General features: G+C 38.7%; 1 protein-coding gene across 3 annotated transcripts in view; it reads left to right on the forward strand.

Annotated features, from left to right (window-relative positions):
- The window catches only part of LOC149822270 (mediator of RNA polymerase II transcription subunit 12-like), a 53,444-nt gene that overhangs the window by 31,119 nt on the left and 2,196 nt on the right, over nt 1-20,129 (forward strand). For 2 of the 3 annotated variants that reach the window (XM_089981101.1, XM_089981102.1), the window contains exons 9-11: nt 16-366; nt 526-2,924; nt 3,624-6,221. In XM_089981101.1, coding sequence (XP_089837227.1) covers nt 16-366; nt 526-2,924; nt 3,624-6,221 — 5,348 coding nt within the window. Of the gene's footprint in view, nt 1-15; nt 367-525; nt 2,925-3,623; nt 6,425-20,129 lie in introns of those variants that run through there. The other variant, XM_089981103.1, reaches the window with a different exon arrangement.

Raw genomic sequence — 20,129 nt, forward strand, 5'->3', positions numbered from 1 at the left:
TTGTTTGTGTCCCAGGTCCGGCCTGTTCCTAATGTAGTTTTGCCTGGAGGGACAGACAGACCACAATTAACACGCACCGAATTATGGATGAAGGATGTGATTGAATATTTGCAGTATCTTTTGGATGAGTTATTGCACAATGAGGTTCACAACTCGATGCCTCATGGGAGGGATCGGTCACCACAGATACTGCTGGGTGGCTTTGTACAGCAAAAAGGTATTGAGTCAATACAAGTTACTCCTGATGGGGAGGAACCTTCTCTGCAGTTTAAATGGTGGTATATGGTGCGTATCATTCGCTGGCACTATTCAGAAGGTCTGCTGCTTCCATCTCACCTTATTGAGTGGGTTCTCAATCAACTTCAGGTTGTTCATCCCTCCTTCCTGGTCTTTAATTGAATTTTTTCTTATAAAGCAAATGATTGCAAGTTGACTAAATGTTTTTGATATATGATTTGATGTGAGGTTAGATACTATTGTCTTGGTGGGACTTGCATATGCTGATTTATATGTATATGCTTGCAGGAAAAGGAGTCACTTGAGGCATTGCAACTGCTTTTGCCTATTGTATTTGACTTGATAGAGAGCATTGCATTATCACAATCCTATGTGAGGATGTTTGGGGACATTGCTATACGCTTTTTACGGGAATATCCAGCAAGTGGTTCATCTCTTGCAGGAGGTTCTCAAAAAGCTTGTATTGCATCTATGTTGGTTGAGTTGCTTCGGTATTTGATACTCACTGTACCTGATACCTTTGTTTCTTTGGATTACTTTCCTCTTCCATCTTGTGTATTTATGGATCTAAAAAGTGATAGCTCTTCCATGCTTCTATCATCCGAGAATGTAGAAAGTCTCCAGTCTGGTGCTAAAAATTACATGGAAATGGAAGATGCTTATCACCGCTTCTTGTCCTTTCATCATGTGGTTTCTTCTATCCAAAAGCGTGCTGCCGATCTTGCAAAGGGTTCTGGTCCTGATTTTTTGGGTCATGGTGAAGCTAGAGTTGCACAAGCATTAGACACAGCTGTGATGACAGGGGATGTGAGAGGTGCTTATAACTTCCTTTTTGAAAATTTGTGTAATGAAGGTGTTGCAGAAGGATGGATCGCAGAAGTCAGCCCATGTCTAAGGTCATGCTTGAAGTTGATTGGGACTGCAAGCATGCCAGAGATTTGTGCTGTCTTTTTCCTTTTTGAGTGGGCAACCTGTGATTTTAGAGATTCTCGCAGTTCCTTACCATTGGATGGAAAATTTTCTGGTACAAAGGATTTGTCTCAGATCTATTTTGCTGTTTCAGTTTTGAGATTAAAGATGGAAGATATGAAAGGCTCATCAAAAATTAAGAGTGAATGTATGGTTGACGATGACATTTCAGAAAAGAATTCTAGGCGGCATGAAAACCTTTCAAGCAGAGCAACACTAACCTATTTTACTCCACAAAACACTGACTCAGATATTTTCGTAAGTCCTGGTCCATTGCATGATATAGTGGTTGCATGGCTAGATCAGCATGAAATATGCAAGGGTGAAGGTACTAAGCGTACCCAAGTTCTCATCATGGAACTCATCCGTTGTGGGATGTTTTATCCCCAAGCTTATGTAAGGCAGCTTATAGTGAGTGGAATCATGGACAGAAATTTGACTTCAGTGTATGCTGCCAATCAAAAAAGACACACCAGAATCTTGAAGCAGCTGCCTGCACCTTACTTGATTTATGCCTTGAAAGAATCTAAGATTGCTGAAATGCCTATACTTGCTGAAGCAGTAAATATCTACTCAAATGAGCGTCACCTTGTGCTTCATGGGCTTATGAGTGGAGTACCCAGGAATTGCAGAACTTCAGGTGATGTTGCAATAAATCTGTTTCAGCATCAGCAAAAAATCAATTCAACTACTGGAAGGGATGGTGTGATGTCCACACCTTTTGATCAGTGGGGAAATTCTCAAGCAAGGCTCAACTCTTCATTCATCAGACGTACTGAAATCAGGGCCAAAGTTCCAGAGCTGAAAGAAGCTATTTCTGTCTTACTGCGTCTCCCAGATTCCTGCATCACATTCATGGACAAGACGCAAAGTACACATGCTGTTAATTCTGAGGGTTATAATGAGTGGGCTTTTGGTTCACTTCACACAAAAAATGATGTGGGGGAAGGAACACCTGGCTGTGATGAATGTAGAAGGTTGAAGAGGCAGAAACTGAATGAGGAGAGGAATCCACATGTTCATGGACTTTCATCCTATGTATCAGATGATGAAGAGACATGGTGGGTACGGAAAGGAACTAAGTTATTAGAGTCTAACAAAATCGATCAGCCTCTCAAGTCCATAAAACAGTCTTCTAGAGGAAGACAAAAGATTGTACGTAAAACCCAAAGTTTAGCCCAGTTAGCAGCTGCCAGGATTGAGGGAAGTCAGGGTGCATCTTCCAGCCATGTATGTGATCATAAAATAAGCTGCCTACACCACAGGAATGTCATGGAAAGTGAGCTCTCAAGGGAAGGGGCATTGAAAAATCATGTTTATGATACAGTTACAATAGGCAAAACTTTGAAACAGCTACGCCTGCTAGAGAAATGGGCTATCACAAGCTGGTTAACTGCTGTAATCAGAGAGCTAACTGATGGAGGTGAAAAGATTGCTGCCAAAGTTGACTCTGGTGCAGGGTCATTTTCTTCTTCAAGCAATGATAAAAATGCTTTTCGGTGGAAGCTCAGTGAAGATGAGTTATCTAACATAGTGTACTTGTTAGATGTTTCTTCTGACTTGATTTCAATTGTAAGGTTGCTGTTATGGTTGCTTCCAAAAGCTTCATTTGGTCCAAATTCAGCAGTTTATGGTGGGAGAAACACATCTACTTTACCTAAGAGTAAGGGTGCTTCTTGTGAAGTGGGAGAAGGATTTCTACTGTTATGTCTTCAAAGGTAATTGGTGACTTTATGTGTGCATACTTGTGCATGTATGCACCCACACATGCCTGCCTGTGTATGAAAATATCCATGCTTGTTTCTGCTGTCTGCATGTCAACTTCACTTCATGCAATAAATTTGCTGTTATGTTCAAAAAATGAAAACAATGTGCCGCTATGTAACATTGACACTTCTAAAAGGGTAATGCACCTGTGTTGGTGAGTGTGCGACACTTGGACATGATTCCAGGTGCAGTTAACAATATTGGGTAGCTAGGAATCTCTACTGTATATATAGGGTACATACATAGGGTCCATTTCTTTTCGAAGCTGGACTGCATTAACCCTAACCAAGTCCAGCTTTATCTATATCACATAAATAAATACATATATACGTACACACATACACACACACATATGTATGTATGTATGTATGTATATATATATATATTATTTTATATATATTTGTATATATCCACACCCTGCACCCAAGTTTTTTGAAATTTCCGTCTTCCGCCCTTTGCACCCCACATCCATACCTGCATCCGCACATTCATGAATGTGACATGTGCAGCTAGGAATCTGGTTTATGATGCTATGACTTGCAAACTTTTTTGTTGCTTGTACCCCACATGATCTTGACTAGGCCTTTTGGCTCTTTGCAATCAGTCTGCCACAATGATTTCTCTTGTTCTCCTAACAGAGTTCGTTTCAGGTATGAGAATGTACTCGTAGCTGCTGATCTACTTCCAGAGGCGCTTAGTGTTGCAATGCGACGGGCTATGACGTCTATGCCTTCTAGTGGGAGGATTTCCAGCTCAGCTTCTTTTGTTTATGCACGAAATCTCTTGAAGAAATATGGTTCTCTCGCCATTGTCTCAAAGTGGGAAAATAATTTCAAAGTAACATGTGACCAGCGACTCCTCAGTGAACTTGAATCTGGTCGATCAGTTGATAGTGCTGACCTTGGGTTTGCAGTTGTTGGGATGCCAGCAGGTGTGGAGGATTTTGATGATTATTTTCGTCAAAAGGTTAGTGGAAGGCTATCAAGGGTGAGCCCAGGTATGAAAGAAATAGTTCAAAGACATATTGGAGAAGTTGTGAACTATATTTATGGAAAAGAAAGGCGGCTTCTTGCTCCTGGATCTGCAAGGGGTTCTGCATTAGAAAGATGGGATGATGTGTATCAAACAGTTCAGCATATTGTCTCAAGTTTGATGGACTGCATTCGTCAGAATGGTGGTGCAACTCAGGAAGGGGACCCTGCTCTGGTGGCTGCTGCTGTGTCTGCCTTGGTTGGTAGTGTGGGGCTTGCTGCAGTTAATATACTGGAAGCAACTAACAGTAACAACCCTGCTTCTGGTTCAGCAATGAGCTTCTTCTCACTAAACTGTGTTCGGCGTGTCATACAGGTTCATATTAGCTGCCTCTGCCTCTTGAAGGATGCTTTGGGTGAGCGGCACACCCGTGTATTTGAGTCAGCCCTAGCTACAGAAGCATCTGTTACTATTGCAGAACTTTTGGCAGGAAAGGCTTCCCGCAGCCAATTTCAACACTCTTCTGAAACTGCTGATAGCAATTCAAATTTGCCAAATGAAATAAACAATTCAACCAAATCATTTCTTGGAAGGCCTACCAAGGCTGCAGCAGCTGTATCTGCACTGCTTATTGGTCTTGTAGTTCATGGTATTACCAGTTTGGAAAGGATGGTGTCAGCTATAAAAATAAAGGAGCGATTAGATGTTATACAGTTTATAAAAAATGTGAGAACTGGCTCCAATGGGATTTCTCGTTCAATGGGTGTTCTTAAGGTGGACAATATTGAAATTTGTTTGCACTGGTTCAGGCTTCTGATTGGTAACTGTCGAACAGTTTTGGATGGACTGATTGCAGAATTTCTTGGTGAATCATCTGTTTTAGCTCTCTCAAGGATGCAACGTATGCTTCCACTTAACCTAGTCTTTCCTCCTGCCTATTCGATTTTTGCAATGGTAATTTGGAGGCCTTATATTCTTAATACTAGTATAGCAACTCGTGAAGACATTCAACTGTATCAATCATTATCGTTGGCCATAGGCGATGCTATAAGACATCAGCCCCTTCGTGATGCATGTTTACGAGATACCCATTCTCTCTATGCACTTTTATCTTCTGATACAAGTGATTCTGAGTTTGCAGCGATGCTGGAACTGCAGAACTTGGACAAACAGTTGAGAAGAATGGCATTTGTTCCTCTTAGGGCAAGGCTGTTCCTAAATGCAATTCTTGATTGCAAAATGCCACAAATTGCAAATTTGCAGGATGGTGGTACTTGGTCTCGTGGGTATGGAGAACCAAAGTTGCATGCTGAAAATGAGGTGAAGCTCCTGAACCAGCTAGTTCATGTGTTGGATACTTTACAACCTGCAAAATTTCACTGGCAGTGGGTTGAGTTGAGACTTCTTTTGAATGAACAAGTCCTCATCGAGAAGATTGAGTCCCATAATTTGTCACTAGCTGAAGCGATCCGGTATCTTTCTCCTAATGCAGATAATTGCTCTCGTTCCGAGAACGAAGATAATTTTACAGAAATAGTTTTGACTAGATTGCTTGTTAGGCCTGATGCGGCACCCCTCTTTTCAGAAGTAGTTCACTTACTTGGCAAATCATTGGAGGAGTCACTGCTTATAAATGCAAAATGGTTTTTAGGAGGCAACGATGTTCTTTTGGGTCGCAAGTCCATCAGGCAGCGCCTTAAATCTATTGCTGAGAATAAGGGGTTATCAACTAAAGTGCAGTTTTGGAAACCATGGGGTTGGTTGAGTTGCAGTAGTGAGGCAGCAGGCAGTGATAAGAGAAAGCTGGAAGCTACTTCTCTTGAAGAAGGGGAGGTTGTTGATGAAGCTATGGACATGAAAAAGCATGTAAAACAGACTTCCCAAGGAGTTCATTTTGAAAGCTTCCATCCATCTCAACAGTTTGCAACTGAGAAGGCTCTTGCAGAACTGATGCTTCCTTGTCTTGATCATAGTTCTGTTGAATTTCGCAACTCATTTGCAATTGATTTGATCAAGCAGATGAATACTATTGAGCAGCAAATTGTTCTGCTCTCACGAGGTGCTGGAAAGCAGGTTTCAGGCTCTACTAGTGGTGCTGAAGGTGGTAGCAGTAAAGGGAATGCACGGAAAGGTATGAGAGGAGGTAGCCCTGGACTGGGGAGGCGCTCAGCAGGGGCTGTAGATGCTTCACCATCCTCTGCAGCTTCACTACGGGCATCAATGCGTTTGAGGATGCAGTTCCTCTTGAGACTACTTCCAATCATTTATGCGGACAAGTATTTACTTGATCTCTACACCTTTTGGATATTTTCTTGTTAACATGAAATCATGGGATATGATTGAATGCTGGACACTTGTATTTTTTGTTTGTTCTGTTGAATGCAGCTTCTTTTACCTTTTTTGTTTTTGGTTGATCCGACATACCATTCGTAGTGAAGTAACAACATTATTGTGTTAATGATAAATCTGTTTATGGCCACAGAGATGTCTAGTACATGCAACTATTATCTCCTTTAATTCAGATTCATCCCAAATCAGTTCATGAATTTCATTTCTGGGGGCATGTTAAGACATGTTTCTGAATTGTATACATCTATTTTAGGGGCTGCACTACCTAAGATTTCTTAGCTTGGGATTGTTTATTCAAATCTATGCTGGGTCTCTAACCTTGGTTATTTGAGCCAAAGTAACCAAACCACATGGTTGTTTTTTCCTGCCTTACATATGTATCAAGTTTCTAGGCTAGATTCTTTTACTTACAATTGCTTGTTATCTTTCTTCTCTGGTTTTTTCTTCATCTTGTATATAGTACTAGGTGACTGCTAGTGTAATGCTGGCTTTGCTTCACTTAAAATGAATATTTTTTTGCACTTTTAGAACTTGGATTGGATCCTCCATTGTTCTCAAACATCTTTTTCTAATCTCTCATCTTGAACGAATTTAATGGAGAACATGATGGCATCATTACCACTAGCTCTACCGTTTTTTATACTATCTCCAGCTTCAACACTATAACATCCTGTATTTTTTTTTTCTTTATGAGTTTCACAATAATATCAAGACATTGTGATGAATCTAAGAGCACAGGGTCACATTCTTCCGTGTACTAGTTAAATGGTGTTTTAATTCGGTTGTTTTCCATGTGACTTATTCTATCAATATTTACATTGGAAAATTAACTGATTGTTCATATATACGAGAACACAATGATCCTAAGATGGGTTTCTATAACTCAATTTTGATAACAAATCGTTAGTTTTATAGAAACCTTCTTTTAACCATCCTTATGGTTTTCACCTCTTCAATACATATGGATCTAGCTGCTTTTTGCATCAATAAGGTCTCTAAGGTTTGCATTAGGGAAAATTACAAGAAGGCTCTACCTTTGTGATGTTGATAAAATCTCCTCTCTTGTTTTGGGTATAGCAAAAAATGGCAAAAAAGAAAAAAACTATAACATCTCTGTGCTGGTAAGTTTTGTCTTGCCATACAGGTTATGTCATGTGATATAGTATAGTACGGGCTTGTGTCGACTAATACAAGCCAATACAGTGCATTATAACCCATTTTCCAAATGTGTGGAGTGTGTAGTAATCTTGTATACACGAAATTGTGATGTATTGTAGTGTATGATATGATTCCACATTTATAACATTGATGTGTCTGTTTTTGTGTTTAAGCAAGATATTTTTATCACATATCCCTTGCATTTGGGTAGATTAGATTGTCAAAGACTAGATATAACAATTAGGATATGTGTAGCATGTTCTATTTCCCACTTGGATGTTCTAAGTCTTGAATACCGTATCTGGTTTTGGGGTAGTTTTCATGCATAGCTGCATCAAGTCCAATTCATGTTAAGCTCTCTCTCTCTCTCTACATATTTCATTCAATTTATTGAATTTTAAAGGATTCCTTTCAAAAACAATAAAATCTCTGAAATAATGTGATGATTTGGAAAAAATCTAAATGATTGTATCATGCCAGTAATACATTAAAAAAGGTATCTTAACTGTATTTTTTTTTTATAATACCCAATTTTTTAGGATTTTGAAAATTATAGAATAAAAACATTAACTCGTTTCTTTTTTTAGTTTTTTTGTGGTTTTCTAATATAGTTTTGTTTTCCTTTTTCTTAGGCTTTGGGGTGGTTTTCTAGAAAGTCCTTTTTAATTCTCTTTATGAAAACTCTTGCGAGAATTTTTTTTTTCAAGGTCTATCTCCCTTCTCTCCATATGCACACATGCACACACAAAGGCCATGCTGGTAGGAATGTCTAATGGGAATGGCTGGAGAGCTCTTTTGTTATCAAATCACTTGATGTAGAGGAAGCACTGAAGCTTCTGAAGAGTCCTTAGGGTTCGTTGTCTTCCAATTCCTATAACTTGAAAGGTGTTCTATTACCAGTTTGTAACAAAATACATATAGTGGAACTTATAATTGGTTCTAGGGAAAGAGTCAGTAAGGTGCAATCATTTCTTGACTGGGATATTCATAATGATATGATGAGTGTGCTTTGGGGAGACCCAGGATATGTTTCTCTTTTTTGGGGAACTTTTTCTATATGTTTTATGGATAACCAATTTTACAAATATGGTTTGGAAGCTTCCTCCAATAAATGAATGTGGATGATGGAAAGATTAGCATGGGATAGATAATCATGTGTATGGTGAGTCGGTGACACTTATTAGAATAGAAATGTACACAGGATGGGGTGCACATTTAATTTGATTTGATTTTAGTGCCATGTAGTTTATTCATTTGGATTATGGGAGTGTTAAAATATGTTATACATATATATATCTATATATATAGATTACGACACATACACATATATATATATTACATATATATGTCTGTGTCTATCTACATATATAAATATATATATTTCTTTTGTAATACCCAAAAATAGGGGTAAATTAGTCTTTTCACATTGTACATGCATATCCTAAAAGATATGCCCTTTTTCTCTTTTCTTTTTTTTCCTTTTTCTTTTCTTTTTTTATTGGTTGAGAGGGGTCCACAAAGAGTCGTTGGACCCCTCCAACGGTCATAAATATGACCGTTGGAGGGGCTCCAACGACTCTATGGGCGCCTCTCCTTGGGTCCCTTAGTGTGTATAAATAAGGGGCTTGGCCCCATGTATTCTTTAAGCTTCTTGTGAAGCCTTATGTGAGTGGAATATATTTTTTCACCTTATTTTGTGTGTTTTACCACTTTTGTGGTTTGTTGCAATCTTGCCCATTAGTGGCTTCTTGTGTATGTGCGTGCTTTCGTGCTTGCTCTTGGAGATATCGCCTCACTCATTTGACACTTCATTACATGGTATCATAGCAAGGTTGAGAAAGCTTCATCAGATCCTCTCTTGACAAGTAATATCACTCATATTTCTTGCTTTCAAACTCTTTTTCTATAAATGGCCAACAAGGATGCAAAAATCGACTTCTCGTTCAAATTGGATGGGACCAATTACCAAATGTGGGCGGCCGCTATGGAAAATAACCTCAAAGGTAAAAAACTTTGGGGTTATGTGTGGAACCATTCCAGAACCACAATTGAAGTTAACTAAGTTTGAAGGAAATGAGGAAAAAACATTAAACGAAGAGGAAAAAGAGAAGGCTATTATTGACTTCTCTTTAAAAATGGAAGATTGGGAAAGTGAGCATGCTAAAATTCTAGCATGGTTCATAAATAATGTCGAATTAAAGATTTATGCAAATCTTGCAAAGTTCAAGAAGGCTAATGAAGCTTGGTTCTTTATGAAAGGCATGTACACTCAAAGAGACCTTGCTAGGCATTTCTACAAGAAAAGGTAAGAGCTACCAAGTAAGGTGATATGAGTATTAGGGATTATTATAGTGCCTTATCTTCTTTATGGGATGAACTTGTTCTTCTCGAACCTCAATGGGAAGGTAGTGCTATTGCCATGAGGCAAGAACAAATGGAAAAATAGAGGTTTTTCCAATTTATTCATGGACTTCATCCCGAATTTGAACAACTTAGAGGATCCCTTCTTCATAGGTCTTCTACTCCTCTAAGTGACATTTTGGTCGACTTATGTCAAGAAGAAAACTCGTTTGGCCTTTAAAAGAGATGTTGATGAAGTTCATGCCGTGTCTAGACCCGGCAACAATGTAAGATCATATAAACCACCCCATCTTTGGAAGAATAATGATGGTGGAGGAAGAAAAATTATGTCATAATTATAATGAACTGGGCCATATTCGTCTGGATTGCCCCAAATTCAAGAAGAATGGGGCTTCCGTTGGTGAAATTCCTCCAAACACAAATGAAGATTCAAAGAAGGATGAAGACATAAATGAGTCCATCACTCATCTTACCGAAACTCTTCAACAATTTATAAAGATCAATTCCTCTACATCCTCCTCCCCACCCTCCACTTTCGGTGTCGCCATCCCCTCTTTTCTAGGTATGACCTCTTGGATTCTTGAATCGGGTGCCTCCTTTCTGAAAAAGGTACATAGGATCTGACCCGATCCATGTACCCAATCCATGTAACATGTAACGTAACCATGTAACTTTTGTTTTTCATTTATCGGGTCTGGATACACCAGACCCGGACCCATACTGTAATGTAACTTAAATATCTAAGTTTAGGTCACGATTTCATTACTGAAATCGTGACAGCTCTCTCTCCCTCTCTCTCTCTCTCTCTTCTCTTTCTCATCGCAAGTGCAGCGTGAAGAAAAGCTTTCATCGTAAAGGAAAACTTTCATGGTATCAGAGCATTAGATCCATCTAGGGGTCGAAGGGGATTCCAAAGGTGCGACAGATCAAAGGTTTGAGGTCGTTCATCTCCCATCTTCCTTTCTTCTTCAGATTTTTTTCTCTACCTCCATCCCCAATTTCTATCTATCGTTTTCCCTTTCTATCTCTCGTTTTTTTTCCTTTTTTTTCTGTTTCTCTTCAGTCTTTTCTTCTCCTGTTTAGTGGATTCACACCTCACGTGAATCCCTAAGCTGTTCACGTAAGGGAATCACGTGAAATCTCTTCAGTCTTTTCTTCTTCTACTGGGCTGGATCCGCAGTCTGATCGTGCTTTCGGCACAGATCTGCGACATCAAATCTGGGATTCTAAATCCCTTTGATGTCCAGCCTGCTGTTTGTGTGATAACTTCTTTTGAGTCGACTCTCAGAACCCCTTTCTCGTATTACATTCCTTTTGACTGTTACCAGTGGGATTCACATTGAAAATACAGTCTGGATTTTGTTTCTCTTCTTTTTCTTTCGTTCCTCATTGCTTCCACGTTAAAATTACAGTCTGAATTTCTTTTCATTGCTTAAATATCCGACCTTACAAAAAAAAAAAACTCAGTCTTGGAATACAGTCTGCATTTCTTTTGACAGCCTCTGGTCACCAATTTTCGAGTTTCTCAGTCGTCGTAAAAAAAAAAAGGCAAATCTTTCTGGCTGCAGACTGAGCATTCTGTGGGTACTCTGGTAACACAAAAAGGGGTTCTTTTTCTTGTTAAAACTCTTCTTCATGGATCTTCATTCCTCTTCATCCAATCTTTCTTCAAGTTTTCTCACTCAACTCGTTTCTGAAAAGTTAACTACCTCAAACTTCTTGATTTGGAAGAGATAAATCATTCCTTTTATAAGGAGTCAAGGTCTCTTAGGTCACCTTGATGGAACCACTCTCGCTCCACTCGAATTTGTTACGAGAGAAGAAAAAGATGACAAAGGAGTAAGTTCAATTGTGTATGTCAAGAATGTAGAGTACCTCAACTGGGAAAGGAAAGATCAGTCGGTGGTTGCATATATCACTTCCACCTTGTCCCAAGAGGTCCTTGTTGCAATTCCCGACAATTGTACTGCTTTGCAACTTTGGGAAAAATTGGTTCAAACATATTCACAAGTTTCACAGGCACGAATGGTTTTTCTCAAGAGGGAATTTCAAATGCTGAGAAAAGATTCCATGACCATCATGGAATATCTAAACAAGATGAAGACTATCACAGACCAACTTGCAGTTATAGGATGCGCGGTGAGTGGATTGGGATCCGACTACAATATGATCGTCACTTCACTATTGTGTCTCCCTGCCCTTCCTACCTTTGATGAGTTGCGAGCAAAATTGATTCAGTATGAGATGACTCTGAAAGGGTTCTCTGAGGAATCTCACATTCACACAAATTCCCAAGAAGTTTTTGCCACAGGAGTAACTTATGGTAGAGGACGAGGACGAGGAGGACAAGGGCGCAGTGGACACGGAGGGCGTGGTCTGCTTCCCACTCCAAATACGTCAGCTCATGCGCAGGGATCAAGAACCATTCCTACTTGCTTTCTTTGTAACAAAAAGGGGCATATCAAGGCGAATTGTTGGCATAATCCAGAGAATAAAGGAAAGGGTCCACAAATAGAAAACAAAAGGAAGTTATCAAATAGTGTAGAGATTAAAGATCTGCTAATATCTGCCTTGTCAGAGTTGAAATTGAAGCAGAGTGATGAAGGTACTTGGTTTGTCGACTCAGGAGCAGCGACTCATGTGACAGGTGATGCAGGTAAGATTTCTAATCCCATTCCTTATTTTGGAAAAAGTAAGATTGTCACTGGAGATGGATCCCACCATCCTGTTTCTCATGTCGGAAAAACTGTCATTCCTATGTCATATTCCACTCTTACTCTTTCAAACGTTCTTCATGCTCCTGACATTAAGAAAAATATTGTCTCTGTTTCCAAACTTATTGATGATAATAATGCTTCAGTTGAATTCACTCCCTTCTCTGTGCAGGTCAAGGACCTACGCACGAGGGAAACATTCGCTGAAGGAAAGAGACGAGGCAATATGTATGTCTTTGAAGAAGCTCCTTGTCATGCTGTTCGTCCAGTTCACCTGAATTCAAAGCCCTCATTAAAGTCGTGTTCATCCTCTTTTGCTAATGTTTTTAGTATTTCTGAATGTAATAAGCCATTCTTATGGCATAGTCGGTTAGCACATTGTGGGAGTCATTTTATTGAGAAACTTGTATCTAATAATCTCATTCCAAAAGAAAGTCTCAATAGGGATGAGAAAAGTCACAAATGTTCCAGTTGTCTTTCCTGCAAGAGTCATGTATTGCCTTTTCATTCCATTAATAAGAGAGCTTCAAAACCTTTTGAGATAATCTGTTCTGATGTATGGGGACCCGCTCCAATTGCCTCTGGATCTGGAAGCAAATACTATCTAATATTTGTCGATAACTATTCTCGATACACTTGGATATATTTCATAAAAAATAAGTCGGAAGTCTTCTCTTTGTTTCAAAATTTTCTTTCCCTTGTCAAAAATCAATTTTCTGAGTCCGTTCAATTTTTCCAATGTGATGGAGGTGGGGAATTCTCATCCCGTGATTTTATTTCTTTTCTTCAAAATAACGGTATAGGAAGAAGGGTGTCCTGTCCTCACACCCCTCAACAAAATGGAATTGCTGAACGAAAACACAGGCATATCGTTGAAAGTGCCATGAGTATGCTCCATGACAGCAATCTTCCCATCAACTTATGGACAAAAGCTTTTCATTCTGCCGTGCATGTGATAAATAGACTGCCTATGGTTGTTCTGGAAAATAAGTCTCCTTATCACTGCCTTTTTGGAACTCATCCTAGTTATTATGATCTGCGTGTTTTTGGTTGTGTCTGCTATGTACATATCGATCCGTCCCTGAGAAACAAGTTTCAAGACAAGGCCCAAAAGTGCAGATTTGTGGGATATGCAGATGACTACAAAGGATATAGGTGTTATGATCCCACCAACAAACGCATCAGAACCTCAAGAAACGTTGTCTTTGATGAACAAAATTTTGATCACAGAGCTGACACAACGAATATGCCAACTGAAATTTATTATCCTTGGCTGAGCTCAGAACTTTTTGCTGGTTCCAATGAAGCATGTTCCTCAGATTGTGTGCAACAAGAAGGAGAGGTGTTTGAGAACACTGGGACGTCGGAGTCACAGAATGCAGAAGAAATACAAATACCGGGCAAATACAAAGGTATTGTCTATTCTAGACAGAGGCCGACAATATCAAGCCATTCAGATCATGTCTCAGTCGCCAATCCTGTGCCTTCTCATACTCTTGCAGCCAGAAAATCAAACCGCATATGACATCCTATTGACAGGTGGGTCAGTTATAACAACTTCTCCTTGGATCTTCAACTGTTTTTAACTGCCATCAATAAGGACGAAGAGCCCATCATGTATTATCAGGCAGCCGCTTCTATGAAATGGGTAGAAGCCATGAATGATGAAATGCAAGCCTTGCATGAATGTGGAACATGGGAAGTTGTTCCCAGACCACCTGATAAAAATGTTGTCGGATGCAAATGGGTCTACAAAATCAAGTACAAGCCAGATGGAACAATTGAACGATATAAGGCAAGGCTTGTAGCAAAAGGATTCACTCAAGAAGCTGGGCAAGACTATGATGAGACTTTTAGTCTGGTTGTAAGAATGAGAACAATTCGAATCATCATCTCCCTGGCTGTTGAACATGGATGGAATTTGAGTCAGCTTGATGTAAAAAATGCATTCTTACATGGGAATTTGAAGGAAGAAGTATACATGGAACAACCCCCTGGATATCAAGAACAAAATTGTAAAACCCATGTATGCAAGCTAAAAAGAGCCATCTACGGCCTGAAGCAAGCATCTCGCTCTTGGTTTGATAGCTTCTCGTTGGAGATTCAGAAACATGGATTTTCACGTTCCATGCTGGACCACTCATTATTTATTTTTAAAAGCCCGCTTGTGACCACTCTATTATTAATTTATGTCGATGATATTATCATCACAGGAAACTCTGCGGACTACATCCAAGAAATAAAAGACTTATTAGGTCAAAGGTTCAAAATGAAAGATCTTGGAATTCTACGCTATTTTCTTGGTGTAGAAGTTGATAACCAGGCTCATGGCTTGACACTCACTCAACACAAGTACACCGTTGACGTTCTCAGCAAGGCAGGCATGAAAGACTGCAAACCTCTAGGAACTCCGAGTGTACTTCACCAAAAACTTAGCGCTCATGATGGAGATCTGTGTGATGACCCCACCAGGTATCGTAGCATAATAGGAATGTTACAATATCTCACATTCACTAGACCTGATATTGTTTATTCAGTCAATCAAGTGTCTCAATTTATGCATGCGCCACGTACTGGACATATGGAAGCAGTCAAGAGGATCCTTCGATATCTGAAAGGCACTATTGGAGATGGATTGATATATTTACCACAGTCATATGGCCAAGACGAGCACCAAATTACTGTATATTGTGATGCAGACTGGGCAGGGGATCCTGACGAACGAAGATCTACATCAGGATATTGTGCCTTCATTGGAAGAAATTTAGTCTCTTGGAGCAGTAGAAAACAAAAAGCTATCGCTAGATCAAGCACTGAGGCTGAATATAGATCCATGGCTGCTGCCACTGCCGAAGTCACATGGATCAGGCATCTTCTTACTGAAGTAGGAGAAAAGATCTCCCACACTACCTTGCTCTGTGACAATCAAAGTGCAATCAACATGTCTTTCAATCCCGTACATCACAGTCGTGCCAAGCACATTGAGATCGACCAACACTTTGTGAGACAGAAGGTTGAAGAAAAAGAGATTGAGCCTGAGTTTGTCAGCACTGAAAGACAGGTTGCAGACATATTTACCAAAGGGTTAACCAAGGACCGCTTTTGGATGCTTAAAAGCAAGTTGTTCATGGTTCAAAACCATAATCAACTTGAGGGGGGGTGAAAAAGGTACATAGGATCTGACCCGATCCATGTACCCAATCCATGTAACATGTAACGTAACCATGTAACTTTTGTTTTTCATTTATCGGGTCTGGATACACCAGACCCGAACCCATACTGTAATGTAACTTAAATATCTAAGTTTAGGTCACGATTTCATTACTGAAATCGTGACAGCCGTAACTGCTCTCTCTCCCTCTCTCTCTCTCTTCTCTTTCTCATCGCAGGTGCAGCGTGAAGAAAAGCTTTCATCGTAAAGGAAAACTTTCACTTTCATATGACTCTAAATGCATCACTTTTGTCAAAACCAAGTCTCAATAAATTCAAATCATATATTTTCACCGCCGATGGAACATCCTTGGATGTTGAAGGCATTGAAAATCTTGAGAAAACTTATGACCAAAACAAAGATTTTTTTGTTCCCAAAATCCGAATTATTCCAAAACTTAATTTAAATTTTTTTTTTCGTTTCTCAAATTACCGATTTTGAATGTGATGTCACTTTTTCATCTACCCATTGCGATGTGCAGGATCTCTGGTCCAGGAAGCGGATTGGGCAAGGCCATAGAAGAGGGGATCTTTATTATATGGATTTTTTGTCTTTACCATCCAAACCATTTTGTAATCATGTTCAATCCAAAGATATTGAGACTTGAGATAAGAGACTTGGACATCCTAGTATTTTCAAGTTGTATCTCTTTTTTTTTTTTGGAAAAATTTTGTAATACAAATACATTTACATGCAATGATTGTATTCTTGGAAAGATTCATTTGCTTTCGTATTCGCATAGTTATTTTGTGTCAAAAAGACCTTTTGAATTTGTGCATTCTGATGTATGGGGGCCGACACCCGTTATGTTCAAAGAGGGATATTCCTACTATGTTACTTTTATTGATGACTTTACTAGATATACATGGGCATACATTATTAAAAACAAATTGGATGTCTTCACTAATTTTAAAGAATTCCATGTTATTATTCAAAATCAATTTCAAAACAATATAACTATATTTATATTCGATTCTGGAGGTGTGTACATGTCTAAAGATTTTCAAAATTATTTCAAAATAAATGAAATTTTGCACCAACGATCTTGTCCTAAATCTCTGCAACAAAATGGCCTTGCGGAAAGGAAACATAAACATTTAATTGAAATTACAAGAACACTTCTTGTCTCTAAAAATGTTCCTAAAAACTTTTGGACCGATACCGCAACATATCTTATCAATCGTATACCCTCTTTTTCTTTAAAAAATGTATCACCTTTTGAATTTTTTTTTAAAATTACTTCAGATTTTAATAGACTAAGAATATTTGGATGTAAATGCTTTGTGCATGTTCAAGGACAAGATAAATTATCACCCAAAGCTCTTGAATGTGTGTTCATTGGCTATGGTGAAAATAAAAAAGGCTATGGATGCTATGATATTCGAAACAATAAACTCTATGTGTCAAGAAATGTAAACTTTCTTGAAGAACAAAATGGTTTTGATATCCACCCATCTGGAGAAGACATTGACTTAGCTCCTAGAATTGAGTCCTCTGATGCAATTATTTGCGATCATACTTGTGATGGCATTTTACGTCATAATGATATACCACAACATGGTAATGTTTCTCAAAATGAGAACCTTAATGATATAAATGTATATACTCGGCGGTTGGAAAATGAACATCAACCTGCTCTTGAGAGATATTCTCAAGACTTCTCTTTAGAAGAACCTATTGATCCACCTAGGAGATCTTCTCGTAATAGTAGGCCACCACAAAAATTTGTCTTATGAATCTTTTTCACCTAATTATAGGACTTGTCTCATGTTAATACATTCGTATCATGAGCCTACTTCATTTAAAGAAGATAAAAATCATCCACATTGGATTGAAGCTATGAAAATTGAATTAGAGGATCTTAACAAAGCCCAAACTTGGAGCATTATTCGTCAACCATTAAGAAAAAAAGTAATTGGGTGTAGATGGGTATATAAAGTCAAAACCAAATGTGATGGATATCTAGAAAGATACAAAGCTCGTTTGGTTGCAAAAGGCTACGCCTAAGAATATGTGATTGATTATGAAGAAACCTTTGCTTCAGTAGCTAGAATGCCTAGTGTGCGAACATTAATTGCCTTAGCCTCCATTAAGCAATGGCCGATATATCAACTTGATGTTAAAAATGCGTTTTTAAATGAAACTCTATGTGAAGAAGTTCTTATGGATCCTCCGCCAGGTCTTGAAATTGGTAAAGAAAATATTCTAAAGTTAAATAAAGCCTTATATGGTCTTAAACAAGCACCAAAAGCTTGGTATGATCTTTTTAGCAAAGTAGTTCTCGATAATGGTTTTTTCTCGTGTTATACTTATACTGCTTTGTTTGTTAAAACTTCTAATGAGTACATAACAATTTTGTTGCGATATGTTGACCTTATTAAAAATATTCTCAAAGAAAATTTTGATTTGTCTGACCTTGATTTTCTAAGGTATTTTTTAGGAATTGAAGTTGCATACTCTCTCAGATGAAGCTTGCTTCCGACATTATTGCCCGGTCTGGGCTGACAGATGACAAGAAGGTAGAGACTCCAGAAGTGATCAACGCCAAGATGAGAGCCAGTGATGACACTCCTTTAGCAGATCCCACACCTTATCGTTAGTTGATTGGGTCACTAACATATTTATCTATCACCAGGCTCTATATTTCTCATGCGGTTCATAGTGCAAACCCATTTCAGACTGCTCTTTCTATCATTCACATGGCCGCAGTCATGAGGATTATTAGATATTTGAAAAACACCATAACTAAAGGATTATTCTTACCCTCTTCTTCACCTCTTACTTTACTTGCTTATACTGACTCTGATTGGGAGGGTAACCCCGATGATCATATTTCTAACACAGGTTATTGTGTGTTTCTTGGAGAGTCACTTATTTCATGGAGGTGTAAGAAACAACATAAAGTTTCTCTCTTCTACTGAAGCAGAGTATCGTGCGATGACCACTACCACCACTGAGATTGTATGGTTAAGAAGCTTGCTTAAAGATATGGGCGTCTCATTCTCAATTCCTTCGAAGCTGTGCTGCGACAACAAGAGTTCTATCTACATTGCCAAAAATCACACCTTTCATGAACGAACAAAGCACATTGAGATGGACTGTCATTATGTTCGTGATGAGTTCTTACGGGACACCATTCACCTGACATATGTTCCTACCGAGTATCAGTTGTCGGACTTTTTCACCAAAGCTTTGCCATCGCCTCGTTTCTACTTTCTCCTTAGCAAACTCTCGGTGATCTCACTATGTGTTTGAGGGGGGAGTGTTAAAATATGTTATACATATATATATATATATATATATATATATATATATATGTCTATGTGTCTATCTACTATATTTCTTTTGTAATACCCAATAGGGGCAAATTAGTCTTTTCACATTGTAAACACATATCTTAAAAGATATGCTCTTTTTCTCTTTTCTTTTTTTCCTTTTTACCTTTTTTCTTTTCTTTCTTTATTGGTTGAGAGAGGTCCACAAAGAGTCGTTGGACCCCTTCAACGGTCATAAATATGACCGTTGGAGGGGCTCCAACGACTCTATGGGAGTGAAATATATGGACTCCTTGGGTCCTTTAGTGTGTATAAATAAGGGGCTTGGCCTCATGTATTCTTTAAGCTTCTTGTGAAGCCTTATGTGAGTGAAATATATTTTTTCACCTTATTTTGTGTGTTTTACCATTTTTGTGGTTTGTTGCAATCTTGCCCATTAGTGCCTTTTGTGTATGTGCGTGCTTTCATGCTTGCTCTTGGAGATATCGCCTCACTCATTTGGCACTTAATTACAGGGAGTTGCATGCATGGTCCTTGGGAATGAGAGAGAGACCTATTTTAAAGGGGAAAAAGTTGTGTTCTTCCTTTATCGAGAAACAGAAAAAAAAACTTCATGAACAATTTAGGAAAAGGTGCCTGGCATTTGATGTATTTTCAAAGACACGGCTTTGCTTCCGAAGTTACAAGTAATCACCTTGATTTTATGTGTATAATCTCAAACAGCCACTCCCATGTTTAATGTGGGGTTAGTGAGCAAAAAGGACATTTTTTGCATCTCTCTCTCTCTAATGCCTCACTAATATACGTTGTCTTAATGTTTCTAATATTAAAAAGCATAATGACCTTTTTCATTTGAACTTTGAGGGTTGGTTTGAGTAATACGTTGTACACACACACACGCTTTCACACATCAAGAGAGGCCATAAGCAAATTATTGTTCATGTGTTAAATGAGCTTGAAAATGCACCGCCTGTATTAATTTATATGGCCCTCAGTTGTTGCTTCTTACTCCTTTCGTTTGATTGTATAGTACTAAATTTTATGGATTTGCACTTCACAATACAGTAGAATGAAGGTTCTTAGAGCAGGACTCTTTTCTTATTACTAATCTCATAT

This window comes from Nuphar pumila, chromosome 11 (genome assembly GCF_984573655.1).
Source record: "Nuphar pumila chromosome 11, dmNupPumi1.hap1.1, whole genome shotgun sequence".
In the NCBI taxonomy this organism is placed as follows: domain Eukaryota; kingdom Viridiplantae; phylum Streptophyta; class Magnoliopsida; order Nymphaeales; family Nymphaeaceae; genus Nuphar; species Nuphar pumila.